Genomic DNA, 17743 nt, shown 5'->3' on the forward strand with positions numbered 1-17743 from the left:
GATTATAACAACAATACTGATGAGTCTGGAGATGATACACCCTTCCCTGATGAGTGTGATGATGAGGAGGAAGAGAATGTTGAAACTGATTTGACGAGGAAGCATGCTCCACCTCCCGTTAGACCAAGAGTAAACGAGTCCCACGTGCCGTTTCATTCAAGAGAGATTCCCTACCTTGATCATTTGTCAAGTATTCCGGATGTGGATGCCCTCACGAGGGATCTTGATGAAATTCGGACAGTAATGTGGGATAAATCTAGAGAAACGGTGCTGTCAAAGGGCATATTTTTTGCTGATAAAGTGCGCCTAAGCAGGGCGGTGTGAATGTACAATATAAAAGAGTGTCGTGAGATCGTGGTTCATGAGTCATCTCCGGATGTATACAAGGTTATTTGTCGTAGATGGCTTACGGGTTGTAATTGGATGTTGCGTGCGAGGAAGCTAAAAATAAATATGTGGGTTATGGGTAAATACATTGGCACACACAATTGTGAATTGAACACATTCAGTGGGAATCATTTTAACTTGAATGTTGACTTGATTTCTCTTGTCTTGATTCCACACATTGAAGCGTCCATAAGGTGCAAGATCAAAGAGTGTATAGCATCTGTCCACCAGGTATATGGGTGTACCATTACCAAAAGAAAGGCATTTTTCGGGCGCAAACGTGCGTTTGAAATTATTTATGGTAACTGGGATAACCCTTTTGCATCTCTACCTAGGTACATGGCCGCATTGCAATACTTTAACCCCGGGACTGTTGTTGAATGGAAGCTTGAGCGGAGATCGGGAATACCAGAACACATATTCAGATATATGTTCTGGGCATTTAAACCAGCCATTGATGGTTTTGTGCATTGTCGGCCGGTAATATCCATAGACGGCACCCATGTCTATGGAACGTATGATGGTTATATGTTAGTTTATTATTTTATATGCTAGTTTATTATTTTATATGTTTGTTTGTTACTCACCTATTTTTGACTATAATAAAATTAAATAATTAGTTTTCATAACTATATAGGATTTAATTATTAAATATTCATATAACAATACTTAGTTTGAGTCCAAATGAACCACATTTTGATTCCGGACTCGATATTTGAGGCCCAGTTGCACCAAGGTATCTAATATTCTTGTGTTCATGATGAGAAAATTTTCCCAATTTATCACTCAACAGGTCTGTTAGTTTATTATTTTATATATTTGTTTGTTACTCACCTATTTTTTACTATAATAAAATTAAATAATTAATTTTCATAACTATACATGATTTAACTATTAAATATTCATATAACAATACTTAGTTTGACAAATATTGTTATTTTCTAATATCATTTTCTTACGTTTGTTGACTAGAATTCGAGAGAGTTTGTGTTTGAACTATCAGCTTTTTTCAGATATTTTTGGGTTTAACAGATAATTAAATGATTAATTTCAATAACTACAAAGATAATACGCTAAAGGGCACTACATTTTACTTCGCTAAAAGGGCACTACATTACAAATGCGAGCACTACATCAGGGCACAAGATACCACTATAGGGAACTAAAGTCACATATTCATATATGTACAACAATAACATCTAAATAAGATTAATTATTCCTAAAATAATAATTTATCTATTTTACTAGTCTTTTAGCAAATAAATAATCTAAACCGGATAAAAATAATAAATTAATTTAATCACAAAACAATCACGAAAAATCATATACCACAGTAAAAATTAACTAATTAACATTTTTTCTAACAACTAATAACAATTTCTCTATTTTACTCATTGTTTTAGCACACTAATAATATAATCCGGATAAAAAATAATAAATTAATTAAATCGCAAAATAATCACGAAATAACATAAAGCACAGTAAAAAAATAACTAATAGGCATTTTTTATACATGAGTTTTAACAAAAACTAAGTCGGAATACCTCGATTTTAATTTCTGAAATCTTGAAGATTTGGTGATTTGGAGCCGAAATGAGCAACCCACTACGAGACAACGCCTTAGCTAGGATGTGGGACCGAGAATCTACACTTTTTGTGGTATCGGTGGGCTCCAAGCGAGTTTTTTTGCTTAAAAATTGGGGGGGGGGGGGGGGGGCGTTTTGTCTTGTTGGGGAAGGAGACGACTTATTTGTGTACTGTGTAGGTATAGCGCGCATATTTACAGCGCTATATTATAGCACAGTAAATATGTGCATTATACCTTCCCGCCCATTTGAGTTCAAGTATAGTACGGACAAACGGCTGTTAAGGTATAGCGCGGTGAAATACCGAGCTATATATATTGTGGTGCCCGAATTTTTTCCCCACATATTTTGGTTCTTTGAGTCCAAAAATACGGTATTTTGGTTCTGGACTCGTGGATCTGCTACTGATTACGTACTAAGGTAGCTTTTGTAAATTCATCATTTGCTCTGGATATAGGTACAAGGATGGCTGTGTTGGTAAAACATCAACTATTTCTGATTGTGTAGCTGAGAAACTATACAGAAATGCCTTGTATCTGACCTTGCGCGAGTGTCAATCAATTAAAAGTGTTATTTTAGTTGTCTCCTTCTCTATCTTTGATCATTTCTTATGCTGCCATATTTTAAAGAGAATTACTTAGTGGAGAATGATATATGCAACAATAAGGGAATGAAGAAATAATTTGATCATATTTATTTTCCATTCATGTCAATCATCAGTGGCTAGCTTGGTGGACTGAATGGGGTTCAGCGGAACTCGGTCAAATTTTTTTTTCATGTATATATATTAGATACTGAAATTTCTTAGTTCTTTCACGTGTTTTCTTTTATTTTTATTTTTTAGATCTCCTGGGTGAAAATCGTGCTTTCACCACTATATATTGCTGGCGTCTAATAAGTTCTCTTCCCTCCCAACAGTAGGATGTTATCATCAGAAGGATGCCTATTATGCTAAGCAGCTGTTGCAGTGTGCTACATGCAGGGGCGAAGCCACATGGTCATAAGGGTGATCAATCGACCATCCTTCGTCGAAAAATTATACTGTATATATATATATATATATATATATATTTTATGGGTATATAACACATATTGAACACCATTTGTCAGATTGTTTTTCACTTCTTTCAAATTTGAACACCCTTAAGAAAATTTCTAGCTTCGCCACAGACTACGTGAGAAAGATGAAGAAGAAAGTAGCAAGATTTGGTATATGATTTTGATCATATTGTTTATGACTTGATGTGATTCAAAGCTTGCTACATCTTGAACAAACGTCTTTTACCAATTAAACTTAGTCTCTAATCTGAAATCTTCTGACTAATTAAATGTGTTTTGACTTATGATATTTTGATAAAGTGATTGCACCACTGATATGTATCAATAAAATTTGGAAATATTAAGTTCAAAATGGCATGGCATACCAATTTTTACGGGTCGTTATTGAAAAATAATCACTATTTGTAAAGTTAGTGAAATGTGGCCACTATTTAATTCGGAGATAAGGTTTGGACAAAAGTAGCCTAACTTAAATATAGAAAGTTCCAGCATAATATACTAGACTATGAAACTCCTGCCTATAAACTTTCAGCATATGATATTGGAACGCCGCATATTATAGATTCCAACACATTATGACTAAGTAGTTTTAATTAATTTTGAAAGTATGACTAATTTCCAACTATCAAATGTAAATTAGACTATTTCTGATATTTTTAGGGACTTTTTCGTATATATACAAGATTTTAAACTTATTTACCTGGTTTTGTCTAAGTTTTCATATTTACAGGAAGTAACAAAAGTTTTTTACGAAATATATACAAATTCGGTCAAAATCTACAATTTATCTACAACATAAATATATATTTTTTGTACAGAATCCGGTCAAAAATTATAATTTATATACAGCTTATATACAATTATGTATGTTGTAGATATTTTGTATATCGTTTCTACATTCGACATATAAAATATATACAATTTGTTCATGTCTTCTTTTTCGAGTTTCAATCTGAAATTTCAATCAAAACCACCTCGAATCTTCCCCAAATTGTCTCAAATTTGAGATATAAACTCCAACGGATATTCTCAATCATTTGCAATAACACTAAACAAAAAAATAATTTCATGAAATTCTATTTTTGAATTCAAAACTTTGAAACTTTTTAATGGTTGTCAATGGAGTTTTTAATGGATTAACATAGTTTTCAATTCAATCTACTCACTTCTAATTAATACTATTTTGTTTATTGATTCCAAAAAGCTAAAAGAATGATAACTAAAATGATTCTCTTCATGAGAGCTAATTTCTTTCTTATTTACTTCCTCGTTTTCATAGGATCTGAAGCAAGAACTTTGCGAGGTACTAATCTTCTCTCTTTTTTTAACTTAACATTAGTATCCTTTCTTTAGTTAATCCACATGAAGATATTAATATAAGAATAATGATAGAGAATGAGAGAGAGGGAGAGGGAGAGAGAGATAAAGAGAGAGATCGAAAAGAGAGAGTAAAGAGGGAATTCCTTATTCAATACCTAATATAATTAGATACTTATTAATACTAATTTATATATAATTGGTAAATTGTATATCAACTTGTAATTAAGTTAAAACCTAAACAGTGAGGGTAAATAAGTTTCTAATGATACCAACTTGTCACGACCCAAACTCCCTCCATATAACGTCGTGACGACACCTAGTCTCTACGACTAGGTAAGCCTAACAAATTGCGAAAAATAACAAAACGAAAGTAAAACTTGGCAACTAACAGCAGTGGAGAACTAAATAACTAGTAACAATGCTGCTCGGCATGTAAAATAATCATTACTCTATAAAAACACAGTCTTCCCAAAATCCGAAACATCATAAATCACAAGGTATAGGAGGAAACTAGTATCTCTATACACCAGAGTCTAACAAAAGAAGTACGGAAGATAAATGACATATGAGAGAATAGAGGGGGACTCCGAGGTCTGCGGACATGGCAGATGTACCTTGAAGTCTCCGTACAACATCAAGTACTCTCAATTAGTAGAGGGGTTGATAAGAAGTACTTGGATCTATACACAAAAATATGTGCAGAAGAGTAGCATAAGTACACCACAACGGTACCCAGTAAGTGCCAAGCCTAACCTCGGTCAAGTAGTGACGAGGTCAGGTCAGGCCCACTGGTATATAATAAATAAAGCAGGAGAATATACAGTATAATAAGAGACTAGAATTTAACAAAAGGAAACACATCAAGGCAACAGTACAACACACATGGGTAAACAGCAAGGGATCTCTCGAGATACCGTCTCGTAGTCCCAAAATAAATATACAGGGAGAACTCCCTAGGTACCGCCTCGTAGTCTCAAAAGTAAATATGCAAGGAGAACTCCTGAGGTACTGCCTCGTAGTCTTAAAAGTAAATGTGCAGGGAAAACTTCCGAGGAACCGCCTCGTAGTCTCAAAAGAAAATATACAGGGAGAACTCTCGAGGAACCGCCTCGTAGTCTCAAAAGTAAATGTGCAGGGAGAACTCCCGAGGAATCGCCTCGTAGTCTCAAAAATAAATATACAGGGAGAACTCCCGAGGTACCGCCTCGTAGTCTCAAAAGTAATCACACAGCTCAAACCGACAAATACAATAGTTAACAGCAAGATTTCTACAATTATACTGATAAAGAACAAGGAAAAGCAGGAAATCAACTAGGCATGCTTCACAGAGTTCAAATAAGTAGTTAAATAACATAGACATGCGGCATTAGACTAAACAAGATAACTACACATATTAGAATAGCTCAATTAAGAATGAAAACAGACTAATACTGATTTAAACGGTATAACTCAAATTAAAGGAAAACAGGTTGCTACTCAGTAAACATAAATCGGGTTTTACAACAAATAGCCTGTGTACGTACTCGTCACCTCACGTACACGGCGCTCATATATCATAACAGTACCAAATCCTAAGAGAATTTCCCCCACACAAGGTTAGGCAAGCCACTTACCTCGAACCAAGCTCAATCAATCGGTAACGATGCCTTTTCCACAAATATCCGACTCTGATTGGCCCAAATCTAGCCAAAATCAATTACATATCATAAATACAACTATAAGAAACTAATCTAATTAATGAAATCAAATATAAAGCAAGAAATTAGAAAATTGCCCCAAAAAGTCGACCCGGGCCCACGTTTTGGCATCGGTTGTAGAAATTTAAAGTTTCAAGTCCATTAAGTTTGAATCGGAGGGCGATTCGTGTTTTTAGCATTATTTGATGTGATTTGAGGGCTCGACTAAGTTCGTTTGGTGTTGTAGGACTTGTTGGTATGTTTGATTGAGGTCCTGGGGACCTCGGGTGTGTTTCGAATGCTTAACGGATTGAAATTGGACTTAGGCAAAAGGCTGAAGTTTTCTGGTTTTTGGTGTTTCTCACATGAGGTAGGGAGGCTGCAGGTGCGGGATCACGCGTGCGCAAGGTCTATCGCAGAAGCGGAGCGGGGTAGGTGCTTAGGGGTCGCAGGTACGAGGCAATTTTCCATATCTGCGATGCCCACAGATGAGCCAAAGGAGCATAGGTGCGAAGTGAGACCGTAGAAGCGGAACATCGTCTGCAGGTGCGACCACCTGATCGCAGAAGCGGTCCCAGACACCTTAAGTCATTTTTGCACTTGCGATAAAAATTTTGCAGGTGCGACATCGCAGGTGCGGCATCGCAGGTGCGACCGGTGGTCCGCAGATGCGGAAATGCATGGACAGAACCAAAATCTCATAATTTACGATCAATTCATTCAACATTTCCTTTTTTAGAGGACAATTTTTCACATCTAAATTATATATTAGATATACTAATACCCTACCCCATTTATCTGAAAATCTTGGTTCAAACTCTTCGCTATTGGGTAAAAGATGCCTCTTCTTTACATTTATTACGATTCTTTCTCTATGAATATTGGAATTTGAATAGTCTTATTACTTCAAAGAAGCCTGGTTACTCTTTTTCAAAAAAAATCAAAGATTCTTCTTCTTCTTATATAATTCTTATGTATATGAATGCGAATCCACTTTCGTCTTTCTACGGAACCAATCTTCTCATTTACGATCAACATCTTTTGGAGCCCTTCTTGAATGAATATATTTCTATGGAAAAATATAATGTCTTGCAGAAGTCTTTGCTAAGGATTTTTAGGTTACCCTATGGTTATTCAAGGATCCTTTCATGCATTATGTTAGGTATTAATAAAAATCAATTCTGGCTTCAAAAGGGACGTTTCTTTTGATGAATAAATGGAAATTTTACCTTGTCAATTTTTGGCAATGTCATTTTTCTCTGTACTTTCACACATGAAGGATCCATATAAACCAATTATCCAATCATTCCCGTGACTTTATGGGCTATCTTTTAAGTGTGCGATTAAATCCTTCAATGGTATGTAGTCAAATGTTAGAAAATTTATTTCTAATCAATAATGCAATTAAGAAGTTCGATACCCATATTCAAATTATTTCTTTGATTGGATCATTAGCTAAAGCAAACTTTTGTACCGTATTAGGGCATCCTATTAGTAAACTGGTTTGGTCCGATTTATCAGATTCTGATATTATTGACCGATTTAGGCGTATATGCAGAAATCTTTTTCATTACTATAGCAGATCTTCCAAAAAAAAAGACTTTATATCGAATAAAGTATATACTTCGACTTTCTTGTGCTAGAACTTTAGATCGAAAACACAAAAGTACTATACACACTTTTTTGAAAAGACCGGGCTCGAAATTATTGAAAAAATTCTTAACATCAGAAGAACAAGTTCTTTCTTTGACCTTTCCACGAGCTTCTTCTAGTTTGTGGGGAGTATATAGAAGTCGGATTTGATATTTGGATTTTTTTGTATCAATGATCTAGCGAATTATCAATGATTTATTCTTAGATTTTCTAAGATTTTCTAAATAGAAATTTGTTTCTAAATGATGAAGAGCTAAAAAAAATTAACTATTCTGAAATGTTGATTGTAATAGTAATTAAGGGGTAAATCAACTGAGTATTCAACTTTTTAAAGTCTTTCTAATTTCTATAAGAAAGGAGTTGATGTATACATAGGGAAAGTCGTGTGCAATGAAAAATGCAAGCACGGCTAGGGGAGGGATCTTTACTTGTTTATTTAATTTAAGATTAATATTTATTTTATTTAACAAGAAACTTATCTACTCCATCCGGCTAGTTCCGGGTTTGAATTCCGGGTAACCCACTAGCATATTGAAATTCTAATTCTCTGTAGAGAAGTCCGTATTTTTCCAATCAACTTCATTAAAAATTTGAATAGATCTGCATACACCTTGGTTGATACGAGTATATAAGTCATGTTATACTGTTGAATAACAAGCCTTCCATTTTCTATTTTTATTTGTAGAAAACTCGTGTGCTTGGTAGTCCCTGATGATTAAATAAACCAAGATTGTACCACGACTGCAATTTTAGAGAAACGCGAAAGCGAAAGCCTATGGGGTCACTTCTGTAACTGGATAACCAGCACTGAAAATCGTCTTTACATTGGATGGTTTGGTGTTTTGATGATCCCTACCTTATTGACGGCAACTTCTGTATTTATTATTGCCTTCATTGATGCTCCTCCAACAGACATTGATGGTATTCGTGAACCTGTTTCAGGGTCTCTACTTTACGGAAACAATATTATTTCTGGTGCCATTATTCCTACTTCTGCATCTATAGATTTACATTTTTACCCAATCTAGGAAGCGGCATCCGTTGATGAATGGTTATACAACGGTAGTCCTTATGAATTAATTGTTCTACACTTCTTACTTGGCATAGATTGTTACATGGGTCGTGAGTGGGAGCTTAGTTTCCATCTGGGTATGCGACCTTGGATTGCTGTTGCATATTCAGCTCCTGTTGCAGCTGCTACTGCGGTTTTCTTGATCTACCCAATCGGTCAAGGAAGTTTTTCTGATGGTATGCCTCTAGGAATCTCTGGTACTTTTTGTATTCCAGGCTGAGCACAACATCCTTATGCACCCATTTCACATGTTAGGCGTAGCTGGTGTATTCGGTGGCTCCCTATTCAGTGTTATGCATGGTTCCTTGGTAACTTCTAGTTTGATCAGGGAAACCACAGAAAAGAGGAAAAATCGGCCACATTAAAATTACCTTCTGGGAGGTCCGTTTGATATCCAAAAACTGCTCAACAACAATTGGACAAGTGGGAAATGTTGGGGTGGACCAGAAAAGTTTGGGTAGAGCTGGATCTAAGCGTTGGCTAGGTAAGCGTCCTGTAGTAAGAGGAGTAGTTATGAACCCTGTAGACCATCCCCATGGGGGTGGTGAAGGGAGAGCCTCAATTGGTAGAAAAAAACCCACAACCCCTTGGGGTTATCCTGTACTTGGAAAAAGAAGTAGAAAACGGAATAAATATAGTGATAATTTGATTCTTCGTCGCCGTAGTAAATAGGAGAGAAAATCGAATTAAATTCTTCGTTTTTACAAAAGCTTTACAAAAAAAAAAAAAAAAAGGAGTAACAAAAAAAGTGACGAGATTTCCATTTAACGAACAAAAAAATATTGAGCTAACAAAATTGACGAGGCTAGATACACATCTTCCCTCAGGTTCCTCAACCATTCTATGGAACTCCTCTTTACATTGCCACAGGCGTAAGGACCATAAAGACAAACATAAGAAATATAGAGAAGGGGAAAATTTCCTGCAAACGCTGAGCTTCATATCTAGAAAACCAAATCAAAATCTAAGACTCAAATCTTTTTCAACCAATGCCAAGAACCAATTAACCACGTGTCAACAACCCAGTACGCCTGTCACCAAGTGTGCCGTGACCCGCCTGTGATTTGTAATCCTATGCACAATGTCCAAAACCGTCAAAATTGGCCGGGCGAGGTGTCAGACTGTCATTGGTCAGAAATCTACAGCCGGGCTTCCCCTATTGGTCTGTCCTATTATCAGTTGTGACTGAGAAACGTTATAGTGCTGTACACAAACTTTGTGGCCTTCCCCTGCTGCTGTATTTGTTGAAGAATTTTTGGCTTTTGGACTAAAGGGTAGTGAAATATTCTTTTTCACTTTGGTACCTTTCTGTTAAATTATTTACTGAGAAAAGTGAGTAGACTGGTCTGTGATCTGAGAACTTTGATTCTCCTCTAACATAACATATTTGCTTTAGTCCTTCACCTTTCCATAAAATCCTGTCACACCTGTAATTTATAGATTTGGAGAGACTATGTTTTAGTACAGTTTGTTTTATGCAGAAAAGCAGTAACTTATGGTACTTTGATGCAAGAATTCAACTACATAAAAGCATTTTAAGTCCAAGATTCCTGGGAAATAGGTTATTCAGTGCAGAAGGCTAAAAATGCAAGATTTTTCGTAGTACTATGAAAAAGTGAGGACATTTTAAGATGGTCAATCAGAAATGCTCATTCATATGTGGAACAAAATCTAACATGTCTTATTGAGTTTGTTGCCAATGTGTGGCTTTCTCATGACAAATTAACAAGAAAACAGTACTTTCATTGTGCCCGGTGCACAAGGTATCCCGTGTTCATGCGGGGTTCAGGAAAGGGCTGCACGCCAAGGGGTGTGATGTAGACAACCTAACCTAATACAAGTATTAGTGACAGTATCGACGGCTCGAACCCGTAATTTATAAGTCATACATATACAACTTTACTATTGCTCTGAGGCTCCTTTTAGAGTGCAGTTTATCAAATATTGAGATTACCATAATTGATTATTAAAATAGTTGGTAGTTTGAACAAGTGAATAGTAGTTTTCAAATCTTATGCTCAAATAATGTGAATAGTTTTTCTACTACCTAACCCCGAAAAATAAAAATAAAAATTAGAAAAAGAAAAAAAAAGAAAGATCAATTTATCATGAAGGTTTGTGTCTGCTATAATTCAAATATATGGATTAGAATATGCTTTAAGATATTGTTGGAGGATTAACTATCTTCAGAATTTGGTGTAACAGAAAAAGAGATAATGTAGACTAATGTTTAGGCCTACAAGGTAGACTTCTAGTGTGGGAAACCATCAAGATTAGCGAGATTTATTAATCTTTCAGATTAAATTATCAGATTTTCGGAATCTTTAACAAGTTTAAGCAATAAAGTTGACTATAATGACTTATCTTGTAGCATAAGATTGTCGTTAATTGTGCAATATTATATATGAAAGGTAGAAAGCCAATCAATTTTTTTAACTTAATCTCACAGTAGATTAAGTAAATCCTCATATGGTCGGTGCATCTCCAACCCCCCTCCCCCCCCCAAAAAAAAAAAAAAAAAAACAGGAAATGAAATAAAATAACTTATTAAGTTATTGCATTATGTTATTATAGTATGTCCCTAGATAGAAATCTAAAATGTGGGTTGATAAATGCATGCATTCATGAGTATTTCAAATGCGTGCATCTGATAAATATTTTATTAAAATGGCAACATTCCATTAGGCTTAAAAATTAAATTACAGAAAAAGAGTAATTAATTTCGGAAAATTACCAGGCAGGAGTCCTTCGCTTTTCCTTTGATGTGCAAGTTTGAACAACATAATGGTCAGAATTGTAGAGGTATTTGTATGTTGGAGCAAAGTAAATATTTCCTTCTTTCCAACCTTTGAATACACGTCCTGCTTTTTGCTCTATCCTTAGCTGCCATAACAATTAAAAGAAAAATTAAAAAAATTAAATTTTATAATTTTTTTTGTGTTCAAATTTTTCTACTACTCCCGCTTCATTATATGTGAAGGTGTTTGAGGGTGCACATAGTATAATAAAGATGTCTTACCTGATCTTTTTTTAGAAGTGCTTCCCAGTTACTGTTGTTTACCAACTCGTATGTATCCTGAAAACCGGATGCAAGCCGGTAATTCAAATCTCCAAGCCAAATTATCTTGCTACATAAACCAAAAACAAGAGTACATTGTTAGTCATCGTTTAACAATGTATTTATATCAGTATCGTTCCAGTTTTATTAGATGTCCTCCGAAAGAACAAACATTATTTTTGCATTATTGTGAAAAAAATTGAAAAAATAAAACAAAAAAGAAGGAAAATACATACTCGTGATCCAAAATGTTATCAGGAGGAAGAGGTTTTCCAATAATCCTACTATGTGAAAACCTTGTTTTCTTTAAAATTTCCATGACATCTGAATTTCTTTTGATCTCATCACCTTCTTTCTCTCCAGATGCCAAATGAGTACAAACGAAACAAAATGTCTTGTGATGCAACGTCATACTGATCGATATCGAACCCTATTATCAAGAAAAGACGGTCAAAATTAAGAAATTAAATGTTCATAATTAAACATGCGATAAATTCAATTTCTTCGAGTTAATTTATACCTTATTTCCAAGATAGCCCATGATGCCTCTTCCAACACAAGAAACCTTCAAGTTGCTAATGTGTCGATACAAATCGGTACGAGTCCATATGCATAGAAACAAACCAACCATTTGTTTGCTTGCTGCTAAGCAATAGCTATTTTGCTCAAGACTAGAAGAGTTATATCTATTTGACATGCAATTTGGACTGGGCGATCCATTGTCATTCATACTCAAGAGTCTCTCCCAATCTTCTCGCTCGAGTTCATTTTCCAATTTGATCAAATCTGAAAAGCTGATTCTTGGTTTAAGGTTAGATTGTTGTTGGTGCAAGTCATGGAAGGACGGGGATGAACTTTTTCGCTCGGAATTTGGGGTGTTATTGTAATTAGGAGAAAGATCTGGGGTGTTTGTGTTGTTGTTCAAAGCTTGACGAATCAAGGAAAGCCACTTGGCAGCTGGACCACTGTCCTCTGGACCTAGTACATTGCCTGCATTTAGAGGGACAATTTCCTGGAACCTGTTCATAGCAGAGGAGTTAAAAACTTTATAATGTAGGTGAAACTAAATTTACCCAATGCATTAGTAAAAGCACACAAGTTTACCAGTCAATTGAATTCAACAAGTATATACGGATTAAAGACCACATCTATAGTAATAAATGCAACAACAATAATAATAACAAATTTAATATAATCTCACAAGTCGGGTAGGTCTGAAAAGGAAAGTGTGTACGCAGACCTTACCCCTACTTTTAATAAGGCAGAGAAGGTTATTTTCGAAAGATCCTCGGCTCATCTATAATAATAACTGAAAGTTCAAAATTATAGGACAAGGTCTTTTCTAGCGTGCCACTTGATGTAAGCCACTCTCACATCATATAGACCAAAATATTGGACCAGATAACACTCTTTTAACCAAAGGGACATGGACCATCCAGATCATTTTTCGCTCACCTTAACTATTTCGAACCTGACCTCTCCTATTAATACATCTCCTAAGTAATTTCACATGTATATTTTATTATATTTAATATTAACTCTACTTTATAATTTCATATCATTCTTCGATTGATTTAAAAAACCATGGAGACTAATACTTTCTTCTTTTTAATTTATTTGTCGTAGTTTGACTAGTTACAAAGTTTTAATAAAAAGTGAAAGACAGATAAGGAAATTACCCAAGCACATAGATGTCAGCTGGTGCAGTGGAATTCAACCAGTCCTCTAAGTTCAACCCATCGTGTGGTGACTTGCCTCCTACATTCCATGTTCCCACGAACATCCTATTTATTGTTCAAATCATACACAAAGAAGAACATAAGAATTTTTCAGACACCCAAAATAAAAGATAAATATCAAAAATCATAAAAAAAAAAGGTTAAACGGTTTTTGCGTATGAGTTTAATTTTCACTGCTAACAGCACAACAATAACAACATATACCTAGTGTTATCACACAAGGGGGTCTGGGAAAGATGGGGTGCTAACAGACTCCACCTCTACTTTATGTGAACAAAGATGATGTTTCTAATAGACCTTCGATTTCATTATTATCGTTCTTTTGAATATTTAGATGGCATATGCATTACACAAGTATATTTATTGTTGGACCACATGCACATCAGAATAATATGGATCAAAGGTGGTATTTTTTAACAAAACCAGCACAAAATAAAATATCATAGGGGATAATTAGAAGCTTCCAACTTTACGAAAATAAACCATACAAAGACAAGTTGAATCCATTAGTTGACAAAGACAAAGTAGCTGCACTAGACTAGGTATTAAGGACAATAATTTTCCAAGTTAACTAAAAAGTGTAGTATCTATTCAGAAAGCCTATGAAACCAGCTAACTGTAGTTTCACATGGCCAAAAAGTACTTAAACCAATGACTTATTAGGCACTATAGAGATCTCAATTTGCACACTATTCTTTCATCTTTAATAAAAAAAAAAATCAGGTTGGAGCATCGAGTATAAAATTATCTTTATTTGCTTAGCACTTTATCTTATAATATGAGATTTTTCAACGCAAATTCAAATTTAGTTAAACTTTAATGTGGATACAAACCCGGTCGAAAAACCAAAAGTGAATTTGCACATGGCCAAGAGGTACTTAAGCCTATTGACTTGGCTCAGTATGCGGCTTCTAGATCTATGCTTTTGGTTATTAAATTCTAAATTTAGTCTATCTTACATTAATTAATTCAAGTACTATGATCTAATTATGAACCTTAACATGGGTATGCATTAAATTGTAGAATTCCTTTTGGCAAATACCAAAAAGGGAAACGTAAATTTATACTTATTAAAATCAAAGATTCAAAATTAGGAGATCGTTCTTGCCTTACCTAAGGTTTTGATGATCAGTGACAGTGAATGCCTCTTTCTCCAATATTGGCCGTTGAATTCCATCATTTGTTTCCATCAACCAACTTTCTGCTTGTCAAATAATGAAATTACTCATAGTTTAATTTCTAATTTATCAAAATAATAATTTCCGCATCATAATTTGATAAAAATGATCTCCTATAACAAGTTACAATTTAAATAAAAAAATTACACTTCTAAAACTTCATGTCTTTTATTTATATACCACCAGTGATTTATTTATTTATCTTCAGTGTTATTCCTTACCGATCATTCAAAAATAGTCATATATAACTAAAAAAGGCATAATGTTCTTATAATATTATGCTAAATAATTTTAACAACAACAACAACCCTAACAACCCTATATAATCCTACTAGTGGGGTATACCCTGGGGTAGAGAGTCTGTTTCCGATAGACCATCAGTTCCTTCCCTCCAAGAACTCTCCACCTTGCTCTTGGGGTGACTCGAACTCACAACCTCTTGGTTGAAAGTGGAGGGTGTTTACCACTAGAGCAACTCACTCTTGTCTAATGCTAAATAATTTTAACAATGATATAAAATTAAAATTGAACTTAATTTGAAAAGTTAAGAACTTAAATCAATAAATTAAAAATAAAAATAAATTATTTAATATTGAAAAGTAACAGATATGAATAAAGTGGAATAGATGTGTAAATGATAAAAGTTTCGATTGATTTTTAAGGAGTAAGAAAATATTTAACTATAGTTCAAATTATGACTTTCTATGGAAATTAGTGAAAACTAAAAAAGGAATGATCACACTAGAACTAGGGACTAGGTAGGTCCTGGTACACGTGGCATAAGGAGAGGCAATGATTAGATACTAACCAAAAAACGCTCTCAACTAAATTGTGATTATAGTACGTCAAATCACATAATGAAAATCCATCAAATCAACGGCAGAGATTTGCAGTCCATTTATGAAATTGTATCAAATCAACGGAAAATCCAAGTAAAAGCTGTACTTCACCGGGAAAAATCCCTCCGATCACCGGAAATCTTTACCTGATAATTCCTCCGGCACCACAACGCAAGAACCATCGTCTGAGCAACTTTTTCTTCTTCTTTCTCCTCTACCCATCCCTATTTATTTCATAGAAATTAAAAAAATCACAAAAATAAAATCAATATTATTTTAAAAAAATAACACTGTATAAATACTCTAAAAATAATAATCAAAAAAAAAATTATATATATACATATATATGCGCGCATATGTTATATATAAGAAAATTTATAAATTTTATACACTTGCGGCTATGGGACGTTAGTGATCTTTGCCCTATTATTTTTCCATAAATCAGGAAAACATTAAATAAAAAGAGTTGAAAATCTTACCGTCTACTATATGATCTGAATAAAATTCCTCCGATTTGTTTTTCATATTCAACCATTTCCTAACAACCACTTTAGTCCACGAAGACTGCAAGAAAAAAAGTCAAAATCAACTCATCAGTATTCATTCAAGAACACACAGTTACACCACTATTGTGTGTATAAAAATATACATACATATAATACATATATTCAACTGAAACCCAACAAAGGGAAAAAACATTAATAACATAAAAAATTGTTACCTTTGGTATTTTTCGCTCTGTTTTCATGGCTGCAAATTGCAATGAAGCTGGAAAAAGATGAAGCTAGTTTTTTGTTAGAAAAAAAAGAAATATAGAAGATGGTATTTATATTGAGATTCAGATTATAAGATATGTATTTATGTCAACATAAGAGCAGAAAAGAAGGCGAAAGAAAGTTTGAAAAATGTAAATAATACATATAGTTTAGTGCGAGGGTTGCTATAAACAAGTCATTAATGGCGTTTTCAACGGTGGAATTTAAATTATAAAAAAGAACAATTTGTAGGAGATTTGGAGACAGTTTCTGAGAAGGGATCGTAAACGAAAAGAAACCAAACCCAATAATAATTAATAAATAAATATTGTTAAATAAACATAGAATATAAGAGAAGCCAGAGAGTTACTTTTGGTTGAAGATTATGTTTATTCGTTTTTTAGGGGACTTTACAGAATGGAAAGACAAAGTGGAGATGTTGAGCAAATAAAGAAAAACACAAAAGGAAAATATATTACAAAAGATGAAGATCAAATCTTCAACCCCATATTAATAGTAAAAACTTTTTTGAGTTCATTCCACTTGGTACAAACTATAAAATTTTGATTAAAATCATATTGATCTCTGAAAAACCATGTGCAATAGTATGAAGATTCTGAACTGAAAAGATCAATTAAAGTGAGAAAATCAGTGAGAGTTTTAATTACTATGAGATTGACCCATACTAAAGTAAAGTTCCAAGAAAGTAAATGATGTAAAAATAGTACAAAAACAGAGTGTTTTTGAAGAAAACACAGTCAATGGCATTGCTGAAATCAGTTGAAAACAAGGCAAAAACTTTACCATATTGAAACTATGAATTCAAATTTTTTCCCCAAGAAAATAAGTAAAAAGAACTCAGAAAAACATGACAACACAAGGGGCACTTACTTACAAGTAAGGATTGATAGAATATCTTGGTTTTTGAACTTTCTGCAGTTTCTTGAGAAAAAGAAAGAGAGATTTTTACAAAACCATATTTATCGATCTTTCCTTTTCATTTCTGTTGGTTGTTTCTGCTACGTTTTTGCACGAAGAAAGAGAAGAAAGTTTTGGTTAGTTTAGCCTTATTGGTTGGTTTGTGAATAAAGAGGAAGGAAGTAGTTCTGGTAGCTTACCTCGTAAAAGCAAAAAGCTTTAACTGGTTCTCAATTTATACAATGATGGAGAAAGAGAGAGATAGACATTGAGATTTGCAAAAGAAATTGTATTTTGATTTTTGATCACTTTTAGGGATAGTTTGGTACTCTCTCCTATCCATAATAAATAATTTTTTCTTTTTTTTATTTTGGTACAAAATAATAAAAAAATTATATAATTAAGAGAAAATTAACTTTCTTTTTCTAAAATTTACCTTTATTTACATATTCAAATGCGTCAAACTAACAACATGCAAATTTTAATTATGGATAATTTAGTCA

At 33.9% G+C, this 17743-nt stretch overlaps 1 protein-coding gene and 1 pseudogene across 2 annotated transcripts; one reads left to right on the forward strand and one right to left on the reverse strand.

Annotated features, from left to right (window-relative positions):
• The first annotated feature begins 726 nt into the window (after positions 1–726).
• On the forward strand, positions 727–9118 carry LOC117279639 (photosystem II protein D1-like; annotated as a pseudogene).
• A 260-nt stretch (positions 9119–9378) lies between these two features.
• On the reverse strand, positions 9379–17450 carry LOC104108304 (type I inositol polyphosphate 5-phosphatase 8-like). Of its 2 annotated transcripts, none has more exons than XM_009617304.4 (11): positions 17218–17450; positions 16289–16335; positions 16047–16131; positions 15714–15791; positions 14664–14751; positions 13491–13595; positions 12332–12830; positions 12048–12241; positions 11773–11881; positions 11488–11636; positions 9379–10180 (listed from the first exon to the last, which is right to left on the reverse strand). In XM_009617304.4, the coding sequence occupies exons 2-11, from the start codon at positions 16313–16315 to the stop codon at positions 10021–10023; spliced, it is 1494 nt and encodes a 497-aa protein (XP_009615599.1). In that variant the 5' UTR covers positions 16316–16335; positions 17218–17450; the 3' UTR covers positions 9379–10020. The 2 variants fall into 2 exon arrangements, with proteins under 2 accessions (XP_009615599.1, XP_009615598.1); XM_009617303.4 differs by having other exon boundaries at positions 17214–17450.
• Between the last annotated feature and the right edge of the window lie 293 nt (positions 17451–17743).

Source organism: Nicotiana tomentosiformis, chromosome 7 (assembly GCF_000390325.3).
Source record: "Nicotiana tomentosiformis chromosome 7, ASM39032v3, whole genome shotgun sequence".
NCBI classification, from domain to species: domain Eukaryota; kingdom Viridiplantae; phylum Streptophyta; class Magnoliopsida; order Solanales; family Solanaceae; genus Nicotiana; species Nicotiana tomentosiformis.

Excerpts from the sequence above, each read along its gene's own strand:
- LOC104108304 (XM_009617304.4), bottom strand. The coding sequence starts at position 16,315 with ATGAAAACAGAGCGAAAAATACCAAAG. Across the intron at positions 16,132-16,288 it reads CAGAGCGAAAAATACCAAAG|TCTTCGTGGACTAAAGTGGT; the intron begins GTAACAATTTTT and ends TTTTTCTTGCAG. Across the intron at positions 15,792-16,046 it reads TTCAGATCATATAGTAGACG|GGATGGGTAGAGGAGAAAGA; the intron begins GTAAGATTTTCA and ends TGAAATAAATAG.